We start from the raw sequence: 25,761 nt of genomic DNA, 5'->3' as shown, positions 1-25,761 counted from the left end.
TACACCTAACACCTTAAAACAAAATGTAGAGAGAGGTCTCCTTACTTCAACGCCAAATTCTGGTCCAGAAACCCCATGTTCCCGGGAGACTCCGGGCTCTCCGCGTTGAGGAAGCCAAGGACTCCAACTCGGTAGTTAATGGATGCTACTACGATGCCCGTCTTGGCGGCGATCACTGCGCCAGTATAGTTGTCATGTGATGCCGAGCCGTACGTGAAGCCGCCTCCGTAGATCCAAACCAGCACTGGCGCGTTACTGCTGCCCTCTCGTGCCCACACGTTCAGGTGGAGACAGTCCTCGCCGTAGTCGATGTCACCGGTTAATGACATGTTGAGCATGGGCTGCGGGCAGCCGCTTCGGCGGCTAGTGGCATTCAGCGTTCCTTCCCATGGCTTTCAGGAGAGAGAAGGTTAGAAAGATAAAATTATTATTGTCTGAAGTTTTACTTTTTAATATTAAACTTAAGTCATCGAGCTCGCCCCTTACATCACGTCGTTGTAGACACCATATTCGCGGCCATTTGTTTAAGAGGGTGATACCCTGGCTCTTCCTTTTTGGCTGTTTAATGCGTAATTAAACAGCTGCTATACGCCGTTCATTTCTCTATTCAAAGCAGCTTTGCCGAAACTGACTCCCCTGGTTACCGTAAGCATGAAATTGAGTGTGTTATTACACAGGTATAATTTACGCAGGTATTACATTAACAGCATCCTGAGAATTGATCCTGCAGGCCACGACATATCATTAAAAAGCGTTCTAATAAGCAAGCTTAGTAAAGCTAACGCAGTAGGTATTCTAGTATGTCTTAACATACACACGCAACGAAGTGTTCCACTCGCAACAGCTGGTAACTAGAAGTAGGCCCAATCTTATATCATACGCTAAAGTGCGAATATCTAAGGTAAGGTGAGCTTTGAAGACAGGCGTTTAGTTTGATGAGGAGAGATACAGGGCACTTTGCCTCGCAGCATGTCCCCTATTTGCTTCCAGCTTTGAATCTTTAGGAATGTATGCTTTTGAAGTATACCGCCCTCCCGAGCGAAAATCACATAGTGCCTTCTCTAACACTGAGTAAATGAAAAGCAATAGGGAGAGGTTTAAGGTAAATTGAAGATTTATATACTAATTAAGATTGATTATCGTAGGCAATTTTTTTTTATTTGAGCGCACTAATGCAGTGTAGCAGCACAGGAAATAACGACAAATTCGAGCAAGTTTTTTCGGGCAATCTTATCAATAAACGGAGTCTATAGAGCGGGAACAGTTAGTCGAAAGATCTGTATCTATGGTTGGGTTTGATTACTATAAATTATGTTTCTTACTGTGATCCTTTATTATTAGGGTCATTGGAGCCCATGCATATTAATGTAGGACGTGTGCGCAAAACTTCTGCAGCTTTGTTGCCGATATGTGGAGTTGCTCAAACATGAGAACCCTCAGAGACTGATTGATAAGTTGTTCTTTGTACACTTGCATATCTGCGTAGCAACCTTTAAGCACAACTCGAGTCCACTTATACTGAGCCCGATAGCCGCGTGGAATGCCTTCGTTGTGAATGAAGATTGCATTAAGTGGACACCGATATTACAGCCAAAATACATTGACATGAACGTGCCTTCTCTTGCTAGCCACAAGCTGCATTATGGGCGTGATGTGACTTATGTCTGGTTACACGTTTTAGGCATCTGGTGGTAGGTCGGCGTCCACACCACCGCCTGCATCAGGTTAATGCAGTCGAAAGGTATCGTAATTCGCGGTGAACTGTTTTATCATTGAATGACTGTAAGATGTCGTGGTAATTGATAGCAGCAGTAAACTATCACCAGGAGATAACAGGTCCAGACGGTGGTGAACTAACGTGACATTGCGGTCAATTCACATTCTTTTTACTAGGCTGATGTTCAACACCGTCATCGGTCGTTTGTGGGCTATTAAAAACGTTGCTTTGTGGCAAGAATTCGTGATGGACTTCGCACACAGTTTGATTAACGTGGGCTCCGTTATTTTCACATCGGCGATCAAATATATCCAAAGAGGAACTTTGGCATATGACCTGTCAGTTATTGTCAGTTTAGAATGGAATATGCGCCGCCGAAAGGGCACCTTGAGCGCGTGAATGATGCTCATCGTTGGTTGTCATTCTCGCACGCAGCATTATTATTCCGTGAGCATATCGTGAATCATTTCATTTCCTTTGAAAAAATTTGTAAAATATCAGATTTCTCGAATAAAAATAAACGCCTGAACCAGATGACACAATTTCGCCTGTAGCCTATGCAAGATTCCAAACCCATGTAGCTTGCTGTACATGCCAATCAGACAGGGGAGCCTCCGGTCAATGCCGGTCGCCGCCATTCATGATCATTCCCAGAAGGACGGCAACGCAAAGTTTGTTACGCTTTTACCAATGCTGCGGGAGCCTTTCAAAGCAAGCTATATTTTTTTTTTGCCAGCAGCACTTTATACGCCCTGTTTTTGATTGTTTTTTTCATCGCCGCGTCAATTACACGAGGGGTAAGGTGAATGGAGATCGGGCTTTCGGGAACTACGCTTGCGGAAATCGAGGGTGTCGCCCTAGTGAACAAAACCTGAGTTAGGGAGCAAATACCAGGTGTGCTCTAGCAAATACCAGGTGTGCTCTCTCAAGGTCTCCCTCCGTACAAAGTATTGCATGAAACAAATAGCCGACGTTAAGCAGCTGTAAGTGGGACTTAACCGTAATACAAAACAACGTCCTTACCTTGGCAGGCACCGGAGGCTTAAACCGAAGTTCTCCGTTAGGCGGCTCCGCGAAAGGAATGCCACGGTACTCCTCGATGGTGGTACCCAAGATCTCAATTTTCCGCCCGCCCACGGGTCCAAGGTCTGTGGTGCGTTGAACATCGTAAGCGGCGCAAAGAAGCGCTTTTAAAAGAATGGCGACCACTACCACTCTCTTCATGTTGGTAACTTTTCGAGCTTCCTGAAAAGCAATCGTAATAAGAACTATCAGAACAGCGCAGTGCTCCTTGTTCAATGTCAAGCAAGTATCAATCATTCAATCAATCAATCGGTCAGTCGTCTTCCTTCTGTTTCTAACTTTGAGCATCTCTTCTAAAACAAACTGATTGGTGGTTCTGGTCAAAGTGAATAGGGGCCTCCTCGTTACTAACAGAACTCAGAATGAATTCGGTAAGTAATGACCGAGGTATCTGGACAATGTCTTCGAGGTAAAGGGTTGCACGTTAAAAAATTGGAGGAGGCACATCAGTTCCAACTTAAGGGTGTGACGTGTTAGCGTAAAGGGATAATAGCGTAATGGGATAATATGCGCAAGCACATTCTCTGCTTTACATTCACATATGCCAGGTAGTCCTCATACCTCTACTGGCAATGCGCCTCTGCCCTGGATGGCAGGTGCTACCAGCGGTAGACCATGTGCGACCCAGGTTACTTTTTCCGAGCAACCAATCATTAACGGCCACATGCCACGATGGCAAGTTTTTCCGACAATCCGGTGGGCAGCTTGTGTTGACGCTGCAAGATCCCTTCACCTTGGCTTCCCACCTGCCTTCTTGGTTGGTCTCTGGGCACTAGCTACTAGACTCATGCTCAAGAGTATTCGCTCATCTCGCCGACAACGGCGACGCAGGGTTTTCTAGGTAACGGTGCCTTTAACGCTATCGCTTTAAAACACGGCTTGGGTGATGATGATGATTATGGATTTTTATGGCGCAAGGGCATCCATGGCCAAAGAGCGCGATGACACAAGCTATTTTGGATTACTCAAGGTGAGGTCAGAGACTCATTTTCCAAGCATTTCACCCCTGATTAGCTGAGCACCAGGCCAGGGGAAAGCCTGCACCCATTGTATCACCCGTGAGTACCCGGCGGCACTGGGGATAAAAAAAATGAGGCTTGGAGAAGGATAGAAGCACCAAACTCTTCATTATTATTTCAATTCCGATGCGGATATTATTTTAATCTTCGAGAGTTTAATACCTCTCTCTGAGGACATAATGTCGCGGAAATTACCGCTGCGCTACTTACAGTGGGTAAGGAGCAGTACTTGGTATAAGGTGCCCCTCACCTCGTGAATTTAGTGTTACGCGAAGTTATATCGATTTTCTGTAAATTATACTTTCTAGCTCGATGAGCTCCTTAGGTTAAGATTTACACGGTTACAACATTATCATAGCGCGGTTTATGTCAACCGAAATGCGAAGTGTCAGGCATACTTTCCACTTACGCATGTGAATAATTCAAAGTCAAAAAAGTGTTTCTTTTCAGTACACGCCTTTTCAGTATAGTATCTTTTCAGCAGCTTTTCAGTATTTACGAAAACATGTACATTGGTGATGCCTCACTGCAGTTCCATGGGTAATCGTGGCCCCGCAAGTAACATTCTCGCATTGTAAATCTGTTTGGCCAGAAATGCCTACCGTGCAATGTGAGTCGCTTGGTTTAAAGCTGCTGTGGACTCGTTAAGTGATGTAGCCGGCGCGGATGGCTATGTGGTTATGGTGCTCGGCTGCAGGCCGGAAATACGCGGGTTCGATCCCGTCCGTGGTGGTCACAATAGAATTGAGGCAAAATGCTAGAGGCCCGTGTGCTATGCGATATCACTGCTCGTTAAAGAACCTCAGGAGGTCGAAATAATCCGGAGCCCTCTACTGCAGCGTCCCTCATAGCCTTAGTTGCTTTGGGACATTAAACCCCGTAAAATGAACCTTAATTGGTGTATATTTACCCTAATTTAACGCCCTTAAGTTTTCTTCTTTTCAAAAATAACTCCTCAACGCGGAGCGCTCCGCTAAAGCCAGCTAAATGATCTCTACTTTAACCAAAACTTTCCCTGTCTCTTTCACCCTCTTGATTGTTTCAACCAACGAAAGCCGTGCCAATGAAAACTGAGAACTTCCTTTATACAGAGCTCCTGATTTATTTCTACCACCTGGCGCTCATTAACCAGCCTCAACATTGCTAACTACCTAACGTTTTTGCACAATACGGAAAGGGCAACAGGGCCGCGGAGTATGGCGTTCTTTCACGTGATCTTCAGCTCTCCAGCCTAACGCCAAAACTCTGAGCCACTGTAAAGGGTCGGAGGTGCTGGAGGTGTATCAACACTACATGAATTCCTCTCTGATAATTTCTATGATTGCAAAAATAAGATACCCCGGATATGATGCATGCATAAAAACAGACCCCACCAAAAACATTGTTTAATCCGAAAAAATGTACTGCATGTTGCTACAAGGTGTTAATATCTTTTCCACATTCGCCACAACTTTAAGCACGCCTAATTCATTACAGCGACACAACTTTCAGAAATAATAATTAGTTTTTAAGAACTTCACTCAATGTGCAAACACCAAAAAACACTTTCTCTGTAAACTGACGTATCCGTAGCTGCAAAACAATTGTCTAAATGCTCAAACAATCTTGGGCTTCTTCTCTAGGTTTCAGAGCGTGCGTTGTTGGGCTAATAAGTCAATCATTGTAAATATAATGGAGGTACTGGGTTTAATTTGCATCCGCTACATATAAAAAATACCATTAGTGCGAAAACTTGCTCGCTGAAGTTAAGAAGGATGACCCTCCATCGCAAAACTCAGTTTACTCTAGCAAACACATCGAGAAATAGTTTCGCTGGAATCTCTGTTAATATACTGCGGAGATGGACTTTCACTTTTTTTATGAACTCTGGTACAATGCATCACCTCCATGCCTCCATCACGAGCCCTATACACGGCGTTTCACCTAAGACTTTCCATATATTTTAATAGGTTTTTGAGATAGAAGAGCGTTTTTTTTTGGAAAAGCATTGCCAGGGTGTAGTGAATCAGAATACAGCTAAGATGTGCTAGCTAGCAGGCTGGTTAACCAATACTGAATATTTGATTTTTACTTATTACGGTTAGGCTCCCTATTAATTGGAAGGTGTGTAACATTTTGTAACATCTTAGGTGAAACACCTTGTATATCGGCGGCGTCAGACAGTAGACCGAAATTTAGTTAAATAGAGCATAGCTTGTTCACAAATGCCGCTTGCAGTGTTCAATACTGCGGACATTAAATGGCAAAAAAAAAGCTATTTCTCCAATGCACTTCCACGGTCTACAGCTGGAACCCTCATGACAGAAAATAAACGCTTCAAAACGGCGTCTTGAGTCATTAAGTACGCATCCTCACCCTGCGTACACTCGGCACATGCTTCCTCGCCGGCCTGAACGAAAGTTTTCACAATTCTCTGTGCGCAGAATATGAAGTTTTGTGAGAGCCTTGGGGAGCTGTGTATCGTGTCTGGCTAGATAAAGATTTGGCGGCCTATTATTAACTCCTCACTTTGTTCTAGCAGGTGCTCGCACGGACAAATAAATGACTAGCCGCTGCATTGCACCGTTTCTCCGAGTACTTGTTTTCTCCGAGACTGTGAGCTTGTAAATTTACGAGCACAGTAAACTTGCGCTGATTTTGCCGCGCGATCACGCAGCATCATGTTCAGCACTGCGTTAAGCATGTTGTACATATTGATGACCATTATCAGCTGTCCGGAGCTCCGCTTCCACTGAGCATTTTCTGGTGTGGCAGAATCTCAATGAAATCAAGGTACCTTGAAAAGTATCTAATTTCATTTTTTTGCTGAACTCGCGGTCTTAAATAACAATAAACTGGGTTAACAACCGAAGAAAATTCCATTAATTTCTCTCTAGTCACTTGCACTGACTAGAAAGTAGCACAGGTTGCGAGCATTTCGGGAAATTTTGGTTCTTTTCCTCTCTTTTTCCAGTTTTATATAATATACTAATTTTTTCGCAACCTCATGGTAGATATATGTACGGCAATGCAGTTATAATTATTATTATTATTATTATTATTATTATTATTATTATTATTATTATTATTATTATTATTATTATTATTATTATTATTATTATTATTATTATTATTATTTTACAATACTGCCGCTCTCAGTTGACAGCCTAGCAGACGGCCATGAACAATGATTGCTTGTTGGCGTACAAGCACACGTGTGAGTGACACAAATAATGAAGAATCGACACAATTCATCAAATTACAAGTGATAAGGTAATGTAAAAATTCAATAGAAAACAATGTAGAATATAATGAACAGTATTGAACGTCACGGACAAAAGCAAAACGGGAAATTTTAATGAACAAGTAAATCTATTTTAATTCCACTTATTGTCAGTGTTACTTAAAAAAGAATCGGGAACAAAAAATTGAACACCTTAATAATCTTTTCTTATTAGCTCTAGCTGTGAGACAAAACTGGATAATTAATTTGTATTTGTTAATGACGAGCTAAGTTCATTCCATTTTCTGATTACGCGAGGAAAAATGAGTAACTGGATGTGTCGTTAGCAAAAGAATACGCACTAGCGTATGAGCGTGTTGATGCCGGTTTTTTTCTTGATTGCGAATATGAAATGTACGGGGTGGTAACAATTTGCAGTGACGATGCACAATTTGAAAAATAAATTTTAGTCGACCTTGTTTCACTTTGTGAAGTTGTCCTGCGTACGAAGTATTCAAATGATGCGTTCAGTCTATGCTTTCAAATTTTGTAATTTATTTGCATTTTGTGTTGTAGTGCACGTTTATAGTATGCCTGTGGTAAGTTTTTCGAAGATAACACTGTTCATCATTATATTATGATTTTGTGCTTAAGGTGTATTCATTTCTTTTTATGTTCTTATGTAGCTAATGATGTCACCACTTTAAGTCGTTGTGATCATCTGCAGCTTGTAAACAACTGTCTTTTTTATGTTTTATGTTTTTATTAAATGAGTGAGCGGGGGCTTCAGTGGCTCCCATAGAGGGCTCCACCGAATACGTAGGTTAGCGGTTAAGCGCGTAAGGGCGGCTAAGGGTAAGGGCGACTCCGCGGCGAGGCTCGCGGTATGACGTCATGCCAGATGGCGCGGCGAGCGCGCGGCGTCCGCCCAGCGTCGGCGGTTGCTAGGCAAAGGCTCAAGGTCTGTCTCTGCGCCTCCTCGGAGCACCGAAACAGCGAAATCGTAAGTTTGTGGCCAATGTAGCTTTCGCTACAAAACATTAATAGCCGAGGAGCGAAAAGAACGAAGAAGAGAATGAAGAAGCACGAAAACCAAAATCAAAACAGGTCTAAATGAAAATAACTGACTTCTTTGCAGTACTGTGGCGAGAGAATGAATGGGCCAGCTCGAGAAGTGTACTTCTGGGCTGCTTCCAACTGTCAGTATTGTGCCGCGGCGTACTGGCAGAACAGGACACGGCGGCACACAAAGGCACGCGTGTCACGGGTTCGTATTCCAAGTGTGTGTCAGAATAAAATGCGTTATAATCTGCCGCAGCAGCCGCACCTGATTGATTGAAACGCCGGAAGGGGATGTGGTGGTTCGTATACAGCGAAAAGGGACCAAGAAACTGGACGGTGACGTCATACATATAGCGTGCGCTATGTTTAAGGACGGTCAACATGCCGGTGCGCTCTGGAGGAGAGCCTCTCGCTTCTAAGTCTACTCGTGGGTGTTACTGCGTTTTTCGGCACGTGAACTTGCTACAAACTGAGTACAGGGCTTTGACTTCGTCTTCTGTTGCCTATAAGAAATTGGACGGATGGTAAATCTGGCCTGTTTTTTGTTGCGTTGAACAATTCGGTAGCTCCTAGGCCAAACGAGCACAGGTTTGTTGTAGAAATTGCTCTCTTCATTCAGACTTAATGGCGCCGCTATCACCGGTGTTATCCCATCTGCGTACGTTTAATGATGCAACATAAACCATAATATCCCGCAAAATGCGTGCGTTGACTGCGCAAAAACGTTCATTTCCTCTTCTACATCTCTGAATTTCCTGTTGAAGCGTTGTGCATCATGATTCAATTCAATTTATTTCCCAGAAGATTCTGGCTGGCTGCCTGGACTAAAAGCTGTAGATATACAGCTTGACGAGGCCCAGGCAGCCGTTACAAGGAACAGGGACAGACTCAGTTCAAAATCGTTACTTGCCAGAAAAAAGGAGCAGATGCAGTTGAAAATTTTACATACACAAAATAAAAAAGCGAACACATAGTCAGGTTACAATTATCACAAAAGCTGGGCAATCAAAAAGCACAAAATCATCATTAAAGAAAATACCAAAGTGCAAAAAACAAATTTGCAAAAACATACAAGGGAACAGCTGTACTTGGGCGCAAAGGAGAAGTCAGGAATTATTTCTGAAGAAATAATTCACGCAATGCTTTCTTAGTAGGGTTAATTATATCTTTATATCTATCTAAAATTTTTGGAAGATGTGCTGCAATGCTAAGAACTTATAATCAGTGCGAAAAGGGGGAATTAACCAAGTGTCTGTGTTGCGAGTATTGACTGTGTGGTCGTTCTGTTTCAATAGCTCAGTGCCTTCTATCATTGATCTAAAGGATGATGACAGATGAACTGAAAGCAATATATGGAATTCATACATACTTTCAATTCTTAAAACACTGAACGTTTCAAAAGCTTTCTGTGTGTGTCTTAGGTAATCAAGATTGGCGATGTGACGTGTGGCTTTGTTTTGAAGAAGGTAAATGTTTTCTACGTTGGTTTTAGTAGTTGTCAACCAGACCAATGAGCAATAACTCATTTGCGACAAAAATAGTGCATTATATATTTGAAGCTTTATGTTAGCTGGAAGGAATGCGCGGTTAGTAGCAATTGCACCTGTCACCAACGAGAGATTTTTTGTTAACTTCTCGACATGCGAGTTCCATGTAAGGTGTGAAGAAAATCTTACTCCTAGTATGGTGTGTTCGTGAACAATTTCAATTTCTTCACCACCACAAGTGTTGTTTTTTTCTAGGCGAAAATTTTTGTTTTTTGCACAAAATAGCATAACTTTCGTTATTGCAGGATTAATTTTAGTAGATTAACATCAGACCATTCATAGAGCCCATTAAGAAGTTGATTACACTTGGTGTCTAGTTCATTTACATCAGGACCAGAGAACAAAATCGTGCAGTCGTCAGCGCAAATAACGAATTTTAAACTTTTGCCAATATTCACAATGCGGTCTATATAGACAATAAATAGAAGAGGGCCTAATACACTTCCCTGAGGTACGCCTATGATTATAGGTAGTAGAGATGATTGGTGGTTTCTAAGATACACACACTGTTGCCTGCCAGCAAAGAAAGATTTCATCAAAGATAAAGGGTTGTCACGACTTCCATAGACTGAGAGATTATGAGTTAGAAGGATCAAGAGAATCGAAAGCCTTACTAAAGTCTATAAAGAGGCCAAGGGTTATTAGTTTCTTTTCTATATTTTGCATCACGTGTTCCTTCAACACCAATAAAGCTAGCTCAGTTGAACGTCCTTTTCTGAAGCCGAACGGTGCATCAGAAATGAGATGACTCTTCTCAACGAATCAGTTAAGCCGATAGTGAAATATCTTTTCGAAGCCTTTATGAAACGTGGGTATTATTGATATTGGACGGTGATTTTTTGGCAAGTTTTTATCGCCTCCTTTATATACAACTGACACCCTAGACTTTTTCATTGCAGTGGGAAATTCTCCCGATTCAATAGATAGGTTGAAAATATATGTAAGTGGAGCAGTTATGTACTCTAAAATATACTTATTGGGTTTGATTTGGATATTATTAATATCAAGCGCTTTACTGTTGTTCAAGGACATAAATGTTCTGCAGACTTCTGCCTGATCTGTCGGTTCAAGAAATATACTTTCAGCCCGTGAGTGTCCTAAATCTTCGCTAGTTATGTAACTCTTAGTGTGTGCTGAAGAACCAATGAAATGTTTATCCAATGAAATGTTTGAAATGGTGTGTAATGCCTGGCAGTGTGAAACCACAGCGGTGGCCCGGTCGTTCGAGCACCCGCCTCGCATGCGGGAGGCGCGGGCTTCGATCCTCCGTGCCGCCCGGATACCCACCGGTGATACAATGGGTACAAGCTTTCCCCTGGTCTGGTGCTCGGCTTCTTTACGATAAAATGCTTGGGAAATTGGTTGTTGACGCCACCTTCAGAGAAAGAAAAACCTTGTGCCTTGGTGGTGCTCTTTGGCCACAGATGCCTTTGAGACATAAATATTTATCATCATCAGCAGCACGGATGACAGTCGTCAAGGACGCGCTACTACACCGACGCGTTAAACATGCCAGAGGTGGATTTTGGCGTCCCTTACGGTTCTCGACAGCCGTGGTGGTGTTGCTCTGCATTGACCTCGCGAGTTAGCTTGCAAGTTAGTTTTCAGGCGTCAGTGTGGGCATGCGCGCGCTTTTATTCCATGGCGAACATATGAAAACTTCGTCTGCTAAGTCTCCCAACGCATATCAGAAGCAAGATTTTTTTTTGCTCGTCCCTTTAATTTGTTGCTGCGGAAAAAGAAAAAAAAACCTAACAGCGGCATCTCGCGGTTCTTGCCGTGCCTGAATAAAATGAATGAAAAACGTAAATTACAGTCTCGACAACCGTCCGATCACAACAGCAACTTACGTTCAGCGAAGTTGCAGACGGCAAGCCTTCACGGCGTCTTCGTTCAGCCCGGCACGGTGCGCGCATTGTGCAGCGGGTGAGTGCATGTCACAAATTTTCCTCTCCGTTCACTTTTACCTTCAAGATAAATATAAAACGCCGTGTTGTCAGAACAAGCTACCTGCCTTGTATTTACCATCGGCGATCAGCGGTTGCAGCAGTCGCCATCTGCTACTGCAAAGATGCGTAGTTGCGTGCAATATTGTCTTGTTTAAGTAGACCTCCGGCCTTTACGATGCAGTAAAATTATGTAAACTATTGTTTCGGTTTTTTGAAGTGCATTGGGCAAATAAAGCAGCTTTGATATTAAACTATTACAGTGAAATCCGATGCGCAACTAAATTTAGGCATTTTTCTGTCTCTCGCATTGGTTGCGTTCCAGTCCTCGTCAAAGAGCAATAGCGCCGCTGGTCATTTTGCTGCCTTAGTACACCCACTACAGGACAAAGCCCTCTCTCATATTATTCTAGCGGCATTACTATGAAAAACTGCAAATAAAATTAACAACACTTGATCTATGTCTGTATAAGGGTTTTTCTGGAAGAAGACTTGCTGGAGACCCAGAATTCAAGGTTCACTGTTTCGCCAGTCGGCGTACATAACAACTAATGTGATGTAAAAGGTGAAAAGATGGCAAAATTTTTTTAGCACTACCTCCATCAGCATTGCTTTTTAGCGTTTATGGCGTAGTTCACACTTATAAATTGCACGAAAAGCTACTGCGCTTAATTAGAATGTCCTCGAGACTGTAACCCAGAATCTTTTTTTCAAGTCACGTTGCCCGAATCCGTTCTAACCACCTGATAGTCCGTTGAGACGTGCACAGCAAAGAGGTAAGCGCACGATATGACTTCTAGCATTATCTCGTTGCTTCCGGCATTCCGGGTAATTATAATGTATGGCGCGGTCCGCGAAACCGAGTCGAATGTGGTTTCTGAAGTCAACAACAGTAACTGGTACCATGCTTGCACTCATACCCAGCAATTACTTTTATCTTTTTTTTCGGTGTAAACCGAATAGTCCAACTCCTACGTGTACCGGATGGCTTGATTTTCTAGCACAATCTCCCCCGAGTCCTGCAAGATATCTGCTGTTATCTGATTCTCTCCAGCTGCTTTGCCCCTTTGCATTGCTCCTAAGGCTGCCTTCCCTTCCTGCGCTACCGCCTTTCTCATTAACGTTCTGATTTTGATGGCTACTGTGTCGAGTTCTGTACAACTCCTCGGCTACTTTAACTATCTTATGCATATTGCTAATGACATTGCCCTCTTTGCATCTTGACGCATACATCAGGGTTTTACTTAAGTCTAGTGTCCCCTACACCGCCTTTAGGTGGCCTCCGTTCTTTAGAGAATGCTATTGTCTCCACATTAGGTTACCTTGGATCGGCTACCTTGCGCTTACTTTTGAACTTTAATAGCTCTGAAACTTCTATTCTCTCTGCAGGGTTAGCCACTTTCATGCTTAGAGTTTCTTAATCAGATATTTCGTCTTGTAAGATATCTTGCCTATATTCTGCCGAATTAACCTACCACCTACTTCAACTCCGTACTATGTAATGATAGCTGCGGGATTATCGTTAAATGTATTGAACATTTAGGTTGTCTTCCTCGCTTAAAGCTAAATATCTGTTCAGTAGCGATAACCTGAATTCCTCTTCCTTTGCCTCTTCAAGTGTAAGCAGCCATCGCTACAACGAACTTTCCGAGGACTTCCACATCCTGAACGATGCCAGGATGAACGCATAGTATGAAGTCTATTTCATGTTTAGTCTCACCATTGGGGCTCTTCAGACGTACACTTCCCCTGTTCTCTCGTTTGCGGAATAATGTATGCATAATATACGTAAATTATTTATTGTTGCGAACTCAACTAATAACGGCCCCCTGCTATTTCCAGAGCCCATGCATAAGTCGCGCACCGCCTGCTCTCTGGCCTGCTTCATGCCCACCTTCGCATTGAAATGTACTGTGGTTTTGGTTTCTTCAATGCCGATTCCACGTCTACTTAGAAGCTTTTAACAATCCCGTCATCATGGCTGGATGTAGGCGCGTAGGCATGCACCGGTTTCGGCTTGTACCTCTTATTATTCCTAATTACGATAGCTGCCAGCCTCTCGTGAATATATCAGAATTCCTCTATGTTGCCAGATATATCCTGATTAAAGAGGAATCTACACCTACTTCTCATCTGTCCAATAATCCACGAGGCGTGTGTGCCCACCCCTTAATACTGTATACAACTAATCTGTCCTCCAAACCTCACTAATTCCTATTAAATCGCATTTAATGCCAGCTAGTTTCTCGAACAGCACTTCTACACTAGACGAACTGGATAAGGTTGTAGCATTAAACTTTCCAGGTTCAGCTTCGAATCACAGCCTGTCCGAAGCAGAGATTCTTAGCACGCTCCGCTGCGTCACAGGTCTGACCGCGGCCTTGGTCAGCTGTTTCGAAGCCGCTGGTGACTGAGGACCAAGGGTTAATTGGCTTGTTCATAGAAGACTGTGGCCAAGTAGTACACCATTTTGGCCAAATAATGCTCTAGTGAGGGAGTGCGCTGGCAATTCTGGTGACGGAGATCAGGCCGCACCCCAGGCCTGGTCGTGCAATGCCGTCAGTACGCGGAGCTCTTATTTTTCAAACTTGAAGGGCAATTTCGCGTCACCGGGATTTCAACCCTTGCCCTCTTGCACGGAAGGCGGATCCTCCACCTCTACGCCATCGCTGCGACGTCTCGTCTATTGGGTGCCTGCATTGCGGTTCGCCCGCTATTTTGGAGACGCTGCTGGGTAGCATCCATTTCAGGATTTGTGTTTGCTGCATGATCTCTCATGCGCATATTCGAGAGCAACATCAATCAATATCTTTCCAATATATCAGTGCAACGAGGCTTGAAATCTGTGGCGTCAGAATCGTGCCGCGTTATTGATGAATGTCTGTCGCAGCTACTCAGAGGATAATTTTAAACTTCTAAAAAGTTTCGGTTTTGTTTGCGTCTACTTAGAGTAAAACGAAAACACATTTAAGGACAGAGAGTCAGGGTGACTAAAAACGAAGGATTGGGTGAAGAATGTGATGTGTTATACATAAAAATGAAATTGCATGCTGTGCTCCACGAGGTCCCCACGGAGCTATAAAGCTCCACGTTGTCCTCGTTCACGTCAAGCAAATGCGAAGGCTGCGAAACAGAGGCTGCGCCCCTTTTTGACGCATATATATGTCAGGTTAACGGGATCACACTGGCACGTACTAGAAGACGACAAAGTGGGCAGTAGCACGCTACCGAGCGCTCGCGCTAGGCCCACCGCAATTAACATCATGCCATCACCATCCTTTATCTAGTCTCCTCTTCGTCCGCTTGCCGTCACCTAGCTTATGGTGTGAGGTGCGGGGTAATCATTGCCATGCTGGTCTTCGAGCTGTGTTTGCCTCGGTCGTCAGCCTTGTGTTCATGTTCTGCACCACCCGGTTGCGCCCCAGCCCGCCTGATTAGAACCGACCTCGCCGTTCGCCCCAGCCCCGTCCCCCGCCCGAGCCAAGACACGACGAACTGATCCTACTGGACAGGCCCTAAGCGACCCGACCGATCAGTGACACGTGAGCACACCGCCCCCTGTCCATGCCGTTTGGTACATCCATGGTCCTCGGCTGTAGGCTCTAGGTGACCTGTGCGCCGCCAGCTTTGTGGACGAGCACTTATCCGATGATCTCCTTATCTCTTTCATCGTGGCTGTCAAGGCCTACCTTCTCTTCTGCGTTCATCCCTCCTTTCACATCCATAATCACGTTCTACGCTGCGTCGTCAGTGCCACTTTTCTAGTTTGCGACATCGCCACAATCGCCCGTACGCCCCGGGCAGTATCACGGACTGAAAGAAGACACAGTGGCAGTGGCCCAACGCCGTGAACTTTGCCATCACCATCATTCATGTTCCGTTTTCATCGACTTGCCGTCACGCAAAAATATATTTTGAAGTTTTATGAGTGCAAATAGGAGTGAGAAATGGCTTTTGATTTAGCATTGCTAAGAACAAATTATCTTCAGAAAGTGGAGTTTTAGAGCGAAATTTCTACTCCACCCGTTCTTCAAGGTCATGTCGGTACGAAAAAAGACGTCGAGAGGCAGCGGAGCTCAAAATAAAATTAATAAAGTAAAAAGCATTGCATTTATAGAATAAATAAAACAAGGACACAATAAATAAAAACAATCAGATATAAAGTATCTAAAAAAAGAAAAATCAAAATAATATAGCTCTCGCTCTGCATTAAGCTTCGGCAGAATTAGGACGCACCTCCGCCAATTTTTTTTGCAGGTGGAAAACACCGCTATCTACCTGAAAACCCTAATCAGGTGTCCACTAACCCAAGGGCTTAGGCATGCGCGTATTCAACCTTTCAATCTTCAATGCCAATTTACCTAATGTGCTACGGTGGCCTATGCTCCAATGCCGCGTTTGTACAGTAATTTTGTAAACGCCAACGCTTATTGCTCTAGTGCCGTGTTACCGCTACAACGATCTATACGCCACCGCATCCAGTGCACATCTCTCTGTCACTACCGCTACTTAGCTCGAACTGCGAATGTCAGTTTGATAGCAGTATTAGTTGATGAAGACGATTTGCATTTGCGAGCGCGAAACAGTGTAGTAGTTTAACACGAGGCGTGTCTGATTGCTGGGATAGCCTAGCGCTCTTGCGTAGTTGCCAATGAAGCTGATCTGATCGCGCGGCCGCGGGCGCGAATCCTTGTCGCAAACATTTATTTCATTTATTTTTGCTTATTTATTTCACTTCGCAGAAAACAACAAACTCCTCAAGATCTCGATAAAGGTTTCCACTCGGAATAGTGCACTTGCGCTAGCATTTCACGGTGAGATGAAACTGTCCTTACACCCGCCCTTATGGGTCAGTGGTTTTGGTGCACGGCTGTTGACTCAAAAGGGGAGGATTGGATCCCTGCGGTAGTGGTCGCTTTTCCGTGGGAGCGAAATGCTAGAGATCCGGTTCCTCTGCGATGTCAGCGCTCGTTAAACTCAGGTGGTCGACATTATACAGAGCACTCCACTACGGCATCCACGATACCTTGAGTTGCTTCGGGACACTAAACCCCATAAACCAAACCATTCTCTGCATAAGGAGTTTTCATTCAGGTATGCTTCGCTGTCGCATTCCCTCTAACCACGAAATATTTCCCTTAGCTAGTGCCATTAGGCTGTGTAATGTCTCTGCTTGCATAACAATGGCAGTGACATTAGGCATGTCGCCTCATGTAATAACGGCCAGCAGGGGGAGATGCTTAAAATATCCACTTACCACAGAGACGAGGCGCGCAGAGCGAGCACAGCCGTGCACGACGTTCGTTCTTGAAACAATGAGCTGGGCACACGAGGAAAACCATATGCGCCGCAACGAAGAAAGAAGAAATATATGGGGTGTATAGAGGTAGACGACCAGTTTCCTCATCGGTGGGATTACACTTGGCAAGTGTCCAAGTCAACGTTGCAAGCGGGAGAGAAAATCCAACATGCAAAGTGATGACTGGTCTTGATGGGGTAGCAGAACTTGTCGGTGTAATTAGTTCATTATTGATGCGAAGAAAGTGCTTCGCGAAAAGGACAGGGACGGTGAAGAACTGTTTGTGTGCTTGTTTGCCGCTTCGCTGTCCGTGTCTAGTTCGCACAGTTCTTTCTTCGCATCCTTGAGGGGGACAACACTCCTAAAATTAGCTGCATATAATCGGTGATTTTTGGAAGAAAGAAGCGTACGAGTCATGGTAAATTACGCGTAAGCTCTAATGCGCGCGCTGGCATGACAAGGAAGGAAATGAAAATTTGCCAGCTAATTCCTTGTTCTTGTTCCCAGATATTGTATATTTGTTGATAAGAAAACACACGTTTTGCACAACGCTTCGTAGTACCAATCCCCATAATAGAAATGAAGTCATATTATTGTTTTTCGGTGAACACATCAACATACATTCCAGTGCGCATTGCAACAAACACATGTTTTGAATGATCGTTTAACGGCGGCCGTGTTTTCTAAAGATATATTTTTCATTTATTTCTTCCACTGTCATGGCACCGCCATCCAATGGGGTTCACTCCGGTAGAAAACGTCATGCTGAACGTAGCAGAAACATGCATAAGATGCCGCTTAGTTAAACAAAACCGTCCCGCGGGCGTATCGCACTGTTCTTCTGACACGAAGCCGCGTTAAATTCGCCTCACGAGCTTTATCGACGCTAATGAAGTCGGGCTAAACGAAATGCGCTCCGGTTGAACCAAAATTTTTGCAGAACGGTCCTACTCAGTTCACCCTCTGCTTTCTCAAACTGCCGCCGTTTACTTCACCACAGACATTAGACGGCGAATAAGGACAAGAATATAAAATGTTTTCGATAGCAGAGGCCCATAGTTTGCCATTTCGTGGCCTTGTTGTCGCTTTCCCGGCGGCAAAAGATGCACTTATTGGTGACAAGCTTGCATTGGAAATTCAGAAACTGATCAGATAATCGAAAAGTTACGCAGACCGACGGATACATGGACTCCGTGATTGCTCGGGCCGAGCGGCGAAGCCTAGATATAGCCGGAGTGAAAATTGGCGCTGGCTGGACTTCTATACCTTCCATTTGCTTATGCTTTTTCCCCAGTTACGATGTTTGCGATTCCCGAAGTAAATTTCTCGCACAGAATAGCTGCCTGCACTGCTGCGAACTTAACCCCACACAGTGGGCGATGCATTTGAGGTCTGAGGCGCAAATCTGGCAGGATAGTTAGAGCGTCCAGGAGCCAACAGAGTTGGTAGCAACCGAAGGTTTCTGGTGCAGAACCGTCACCACCGAACCATCGTTACAACTGATGAGACCGGTATGCGCGGACGTACTAAGATTCACCAATAGACCTGGTAGCGCTGGTTATGCAGCCCAGCGTCCTCGTTGAAGAAGCAAAGACGCCGAGTAGTGCGTTTCCTAATGTGGTGGCTCGTGCAACATTAGATAGGCACATATGTTTTCCTCGTGGCAGGTGCGTGCCGTGGAATGAACTTCATACGAGGAGCACTTTGAAGGACACTTGGAGTTGCTCTCCTGCTCCGAACTTGTTAATAGAAGCACGTCAAAACCGAAACCACGTGGGCACACAATGCGCGTAGCCGCGAAACAACAATACACACTGAAAACTTTGCTGACCAGTTATTTTTCCGCCAAGTATAGATTTTCTTTAACTTTCAACGCTCACGTTGTCTTTTTTCCGCGTTTCACATGTAATAACAGTCCACTAGCAATTTGAAAACAGTTTTCAAAAATTCAACAGTTTTCAAGTTTCAGTAACTTCAAAATCGATCAAACGTGTCACCGTCATTGACGTTATTCCGCTTAAGATATCTGTCGCATGGTAACAAGAAAATTCAAACAGCGCTAGACAACAAGACCAAAAAGAGGAGGATAGGAGCCGCCAAAACACAAACACGCAAACACAGAGAGACGCAAAAACATGTGGCGCTCAGTCCGTAATTCCTCGGGGTTGGGTGAAAACCTGCTGCGCATATACAACACCTGCCTTCCATGCGTGCTGAACAAAAAATATTGGAATGAAGCACCCACACAGCGATCACCACATCTGTAAGCCGGATTCCTCTACTGACGCGCACGACACTTACAATTTTTTTACTCACCCCTAAGGCGTTGCAAGTAAAGCTATAAATAGAAGCGTCTACAAAGAAAGTAATTTCAGAAGATTAATATCTTGTTTACCTCCGGATGATGAGAGCGCGAACAACTGCGGATGTGATCAGTTTACCACCACTGCTGCTTCTATTCATACTACTGAACGGCTTGTGCAGCAGTCGTACTAGGTCCCTTTTGTTAAGAAAAGATGTGTGCGTGTGTGTGTGTGTGTGTGTGTGTGTGTGTGTGTGTGTGTGTGTGTGTGTGTGTGTGTGTGTGTGTGTGTGTGTGTGTGTGTGTGTGTGTGTGTGTGTGTGTGTGTGTGTGTGTGTGTGTGTGTGTGTGTGTGTGTGTGTGTGTGTGTGTGTGTGTGTGTGTGTGTGTGTGTGTGTGTGTGTGTGTGTGTGTGTGTGTGTGTGTGTGTGTGTGTGTGTGTGTGTGTGTGTGTGTGTGTGTGTGTGTGTGTGTGTGTGTGTGTGTGTGTGTGTGTGTGTGTGTGTGTGTGTGTGTGTGTGTGTGTGTGTGTGTGTGTGTGTGTGTGTGTGTGTGTGTGTGTGTGTGTGTGTGTGTGTGTGTGTGTGTGTGTGTGTGTGTGTGTGTGTGTGTGTGTGTGTGTGTGTGTGTGTGTGTGTGTGTGTGTGTGTGTGTGTGTGTGTGTGTGTGTGTGTGTGTGTGTGTGTGTGTGTGTAAAATTTACAGCTATTCTATTCAGAAGGATATCGACTGCAACGGCATTCCTCCAACTGTTTTATTTTTGTGCAGCCATGCGGAGATTTATATGCAAGGACGGGGAAGCCCTTTTCTGCTGCTGGCGCTGCTGCTCTTACCACCATTGCTCAAAGACGAAAGTCCACCATCTGAGTGTGAAATTAATATTTTATTGCAGACCAAAGGGTACTCTGATTGATCTTGTCGTGATGCACTTCGAGCCGCTTGCAGTCGCAGGTTTATTTTGTTCTGCGGCGATGGTAGCCAACGCTTTCTCGTGTTCGATAACCTCTCCGGCTGTTCAGTACAGCTGTGTGAAGCGCCCGTGGCGCGTCACGCTGTTTGAGCCGCCTTTGGTCATTGCGTTTGTGTGCCGCACTTAATGATCTTCGTTTGAGGGAGGCATGACGCGGTGCGCGCCTACGCTGTCAATGTCGCTGTGAACGACGAGTTAAAACTACACTTGGGGAAATGCTACCACAAGCTGAAATTTGGCCTAGCTTCCTCAGTCGTCTTAATTTGATTTTGGTGCCACTAGTACGCCAAAGCGCAAGCCGAACTGCATTTTACCTGTGGCCATGGGTTGAGTCCCTGCGGGAGTAATCGTCCTGTAATGTTTCAAGGTACTAGCCTGAGACGGGAGTCCCAAAGTTAAGATACAACATGAAATATTGGTTATTTGAGTGCACACCAGAGCACTAGATGCCTGCGTTATATTTTTTTCACTGTTTTCAAGCAATGTCTTCGGGAGAGTAAGTGAAAGGCGGTCTGGCAAAAATTTGGTATCCAATTTACCTGCTTAAAAGTAAATTCGTGTTGCGCGGTGTTATTGAATTCTCTTGCTCCATAGCAATTTTCTTTGTGCTTTAGTGCTACACCTTCACTCATCCGCGTTGAATGCACGAGCAATTTACTTTGTAGTGGGTGAACACGGGCCTTCTAAAGTTATTGTAGTCCAGCGACGAACAAAGCTTGTCCTACTCTCAGACTGAGCTGTAGAAACAACTTTTCCTGCATGCCGGACAGAGTGTTACGTTGTGGTCGGCAGAACTTTTCATACAGTATCCGCTTTCCTTACTCTCTGTTTTTTTACTGTTCTGTGGTAGGTGCCTTAGGGAGCACCAAAAACATCTTGATGACACCGGCGCTGCCTGCGTCTCTCCAGAGCTTTAGGAATGCTTTCTTCTCTCTAGTCGGCATTCATTTCTTCTTTGTACCCTCAAACAATACGCAAAGGTGAGAATATACAGGTAGAGTTTTGAATCAAGACATGAAACCCTTACATTTCGACTAGTACAGCCAGAACATCATGACTTCGCGTTTTGGCCCACATGTAAGCAGCTGCAAAAATTACTCGAGGCGCGAAGACTCTTAAAATTCGTATTCGTTATTTCACGTAACCAGGTGCCATCACTAAACACATGCAGTAGTCTAGGGCGCCAGCTCGATTGAGCTGCAGTTTCGCAAAATCTGCCGCTCAAAATTTCGCGCATTTTCGACCACTTTCTTGTTCTTTAAGGTTCACTTTGAAATTGTTTTTTCTGGTCGGGAAACGCTAATCGCGCAAACCTTCCTCTTGGTTGCACTGTGAATATGGCAGTTCATAGCATACATTTATCAGGTTATTAACTTGGCTTGACTAAACGTTAGATGGTGCTAAGAAAGAAAATGCCACATTTCGCCCACCCCTCTTCAGTATCACTGCATGGTAATGTAATGCGTTTGACAACAACGGAGCTGCGCCAACCTCAGCGCAATATTTCGCCGCTCCGGTGGCATCGCTTGCGGTAATGCTATTTTCATCACGGCTTTACGTCGTGTCTGTGCTGACGCTGCTCGAGCAGTAGGGCGTTTTAGAAACCAGAGGAGTTGTTTTCTTCGACAAGCAGAAATATGAGTTTCTGAAATGTTTTATCGATCATTCAACCCAAACAGCAGTCCGTCGAAGTTGGATTACATAATACAGGTTGAATAATTTTGTACTGGTCTTAGCGACTTCCTGGGCAACATTTTTTTTTTCAAATCAAGCTAGCTACGACGCAACAGTCCCGCAATGTCCCGTATTAAAGAGTAGTATTTACGCTAATATAAGAATATTTTTTTTAATTAGCGCAAGGTAATTTTGACTAGAGGGAACCCGTCAACGTTTCTGCCGGGATCCTCATTTTACTTGTGTTTGCTCACGCGCTATGCACTTCTACGAGAAAATTTATCCAGGCACACTTAAGCTGGGCCGGAACGGCAGTCCAGCATTGTTTCAGGCGTAGTAAATTGCAGTGGGACGGTAGTAAATATGCTCTCATGCCCTTTTCCTAAAAAAGGTTGTGCTAAAAGCGCATTTCGAATGCATTGTATTAATTTGGCATTAACTTTGTATACTGATCCGGAGTTCCCGGGTTCGAACCCGACCGCGGCGGCTGCGTTTTTATGGAGGAAAAACGCTAAGGCGCCCGTGTGCTGTGCGATGTCCGTGCACGTTAAAGATCCCCAGGTGGTCGAAATTATTCCGGAGCCCTCCACTACGGCACCTATTCTTCCTTTCTTCTTTCACTCCCTCCTTTACCCCTTCCCTTACGGAGCGGTTCAGGTGTCCAACGATACATGAGACAGATACTGCGCCATTTCCTTTCCCCCCAAAACCAATTATTAATTATTATTATTAACTTTGTATTTTTTGTCCTTAAGGTTAATTGCCATACGAATGCTTTCTAAGTAAGCTAGGTATACTATATTGAATATTCTTAGTAATGCATCAAAAATGCATTTTCTGTCCGCTTAGTATATTTATTATACATTAAAAATATACTGAAAATACACAATAAATGCATTAAAAGTATAGTAAAAATATACATTAAATTCATTCAAAAGAAAACATTTGACAGAAGTTTGTCTGGTTGGGAAAATTAATTTAGTAGAAAGATGACTGACGCCAACCAGGTTAATTTTTGAGAAACACGACGTTTCGGGACCGGCTCGGTCTCTTCTTCACGGTGTGACTACGGGCGAGGCGTAGCTTGGCTCTTTAAGCCCTCGTGTTGAATACCTCCGGGTCAATGGCCGAAAACTATGAATGAATGAACCACAGTTCATTCATTCGACGCGTCAGCCAAAAACAAAAAATAAAAAAGCTCTATTCCTTCCCCAAGCACACGCCAGAATCGTAAACGTGTTTGCATACCATACGTGAAAGGCGTGAGCGAGACGCTGGCTCGAATTCTCGGTAAAGAAGGGGTGCTAACAACGCACAAACCGGCTACCACCATCGGACGCCTTCTCCCCCGCCCGAAAGACAGTCTCCCAAAAGAAAGGGCCCAAGGGGTTGTATACAAGATTTCCTGCTCAATCTTCCCGGCCTCGTTCGTTGGGGAAACGAAGAACTTCACCGAAAGAATGATGCAACACAAAGTGGACGTCCGACAAATGAACCGTCAGCGCAGCTCGGTGGCCGAACACTGCGAGGAATGTGACCACTGAATTGACTTTCACGGCACTATTGTACCGGAAACCGAAGCTAACCAGCGCAGGAGGCTTCTGCTGGAGTCACGCAACACACAACAGACACGGAGGAATGTTAGTCGCTCCCTGGGGACACTTCCTTCGTCTTACATCCATGGTTCGGGGCCATTGACCCGGAGGTGTTCAACACGAGGGCTTAAATAGCCAAGCTGCTCCTCGCCCGTAGTCACACCGTGAGGAAGGGCCCGAACCGGTCCCGAAACGTCGTGTTTTTCAAAAATTAACCTCTTTGGCGTCAGTCATCTTTTTACTGAACTAAATTCATTACACCACATTAAAAATACTCTAAAAATATAGAAAATATAGAATTAATACATGAAGAATGTATTCACTTCGCCTCGGCTTACAAAAGATAGCGCTAGTCAGATTCACCGGATAATACTGATCAATATTGTCAACAGAAGAAGTAATGACTGAATTGGTTATAAGCATCAGGAGACGGACAATTCCAGAGAAACCACGTTGTCATCAAGAAGTATATGCCAATGTAAGATCACGTGACGGAACCTGAACGGGAAAGATGTCCTCACGCAGGAAATGCCGACGGGAAGTGACGTCGGCAAACAGGAGCTGCTCCGACAATCCCAATACACGGCTTGCACTGACGTCGTAGCTAGGAACCCTGGGATACTGTTCCGCCATGTTGGTGCAGTCACAGCGGCCGTCGACTTTCGACGGCGTCGCGATGGTTATCTGCACTGTTGGATGCTCCAACCGCACTTGTTGGGTGAAATCAACAAACACAAACTTTTTTTCGTATCCCAAAGGTCATCGAGCATCAAGGTGACCTTACGGAAACTTTGTGCGCGAAGTGACGGGAGGCGTGGCTGGCTCGGATAAAACGCGCCGAGCTTAACACCGAAGGGACTGGCATACGTGTTTGCGGCGCCAACTTCGTAAAAGGTAAGTCCGTCGCATATGCACAATGTTTATTTAGGTGCATGACGTGTAAGCACAGCGGAACATCTCATTTTAAACAAATTTCTCTTGCATTTTGTAGGCAGACCATCAAAACTGTGTGAGGAGACGGACCCGGACTGGGCCCCTACGCTTTTGCTCGGCTACAGCGCAAAAGATGTGATCCCGTACGCCACACTCGCGCGGCAAGACGACGGACACAGAAACGTGTGACTCAAACGGAGCATCAGGCTGAGAAGTCGGGAATGGAGGCAACGAATCTGGACGTCGTTCCCGCTTCTCCGTCGTCCTCGGAGCACGACGTCGGCGTAGAAGAATGCGAAACAGGTGAACATCTCTTTTATTTTGTGCGTTTGCGGCCGGGTGCGGTGAAACAAAAACATTGGGGAGTGGAGTTTATTTTTTTTTTTCATTTATGTGGGGCACCCCCAGATGTCACCCTCCTGCTTTTTTTCCAGCCAGGAGCCTATCCCCCACGATCTACTACACTGCTTCCCCCTCCCAACCCTCACATCTCAAGTTAATTTTTTTTTGCAGCACATGAACCACACAACAAAATTCATTTTGTTGCAGGGATTGCAGTCCAGACCGACATTTATATTTGCGACATGGAAGCATTCAAGAACAAATGTGTGGCACTCAATGAGCGTCTATACACATCTAAAAATGAAAAAAGGTGCTGGAGTTGACAGAAGATGCCTTAAATTTAAAAATTGAGTTGACCGAAGTTCGGGACCGACATGGCCCACCCTTAACATTTGGGGTGGCCCATCATGATTTCCGAAAATATTTCGTGCATAGCAAGCCTAAACCATCGGCCATTTCTTGTGCTCTGCTTCTATTGTCCTTGGGCTCAGCAGTCGAGTGTTCTAAACACTGGGCCACGGTGACACGTAGACACCAGCAGACTAAGGCTGGTGAGGACTGATATCTGCTTTTCTTGCATATATGACGCAAGTCAGTAACGTTAACATAAACAGGGAAGTTTATTAGCCTATGCGCCGAAGTATGACTGCTGATAAGTTCAAAGCAGCGCATTAACCTCATTGCTAAGCTATCTTTGAGAACGCTTATAAACGATCAAGATTTACAGAAAAATGTTTCCAAAATGTAAGTGTTTTTTAACTGTTTTGACCAATCTTCAAAAGTGAACTCATGTTTTGCTGTCTACAGTTAACTCTTAGACTAGTGCATGTGATTCCTTCACATATCTTGGATAATAATAATAATAATAATGATAATAATAATAATAATAATAATAATAATATTAATTGGTTTTGGAGGAAAGGAAATGGCGCAGTATCTGTCTCATATATCGTTGGACACCTGAACCGTGCCGTAAGAGAAGGGATAAAGGAGGGAGTGAAAGAAGAAAGGAAGAATGAGGTCCCGTAGTGGAGGGCTCTGGAATAATTTCGACCACCTGGGGATCTTTA

At 44.5% G+C, this 25,761-nt stretch overlaps 1 protein-coding gene across 1 annotated transcript in view; it reads right to left on the bottom strand.

Moving 5' to 3' along the window:
* LOC144105646 (acetylcholinesterase-like) overlaps nucleotides 1-25,761 on the bottom strand; it is an 87,454-nt gene that overhangs the window by 19,889 nt on the left and 41,804 nt on the right. The window contains exons 2-3 of the mRNA XM_077638759.1: nucleotides 2,741-2,962; nucleotides 46-392 (exon numbers count right to left, since the gene is read on the bottom strand). Of these exons, the coding sequence (XP_077494885.1) occupies nucleotides 46-392; nucleotides 2,741-2,941 (548 nt within the window). The 5' untranslated portion in view covers nucleotides 2,942-2,962. The remainder of the gene's footprint in view (nucleotides 1-45; nucleotides 393-2,740; nucleotides 2,963-25,761) is intronic.

The sequence above is a fragment of the Amblyomma americanum genome, chromosome 9 (genome assembly GCF_052857255.1).
Source record: "Amblyomma americanum isolate KBUSLIRL-KWMA chromosome 9, ASM5285725v1, whole genome shotgun sequence".
Lineage (NCBI taxonomy): Eukaryota > Metazoa > Arthropoda > Arachnida > Ixodida > Ixodidae > Amblyomma > Amblyomma americanum.
The sequence above is the reverse complement of the archived record's forward strand: the minus strand, read 5'-3'. Positions and strand labels throughout refer to the sequence as shown.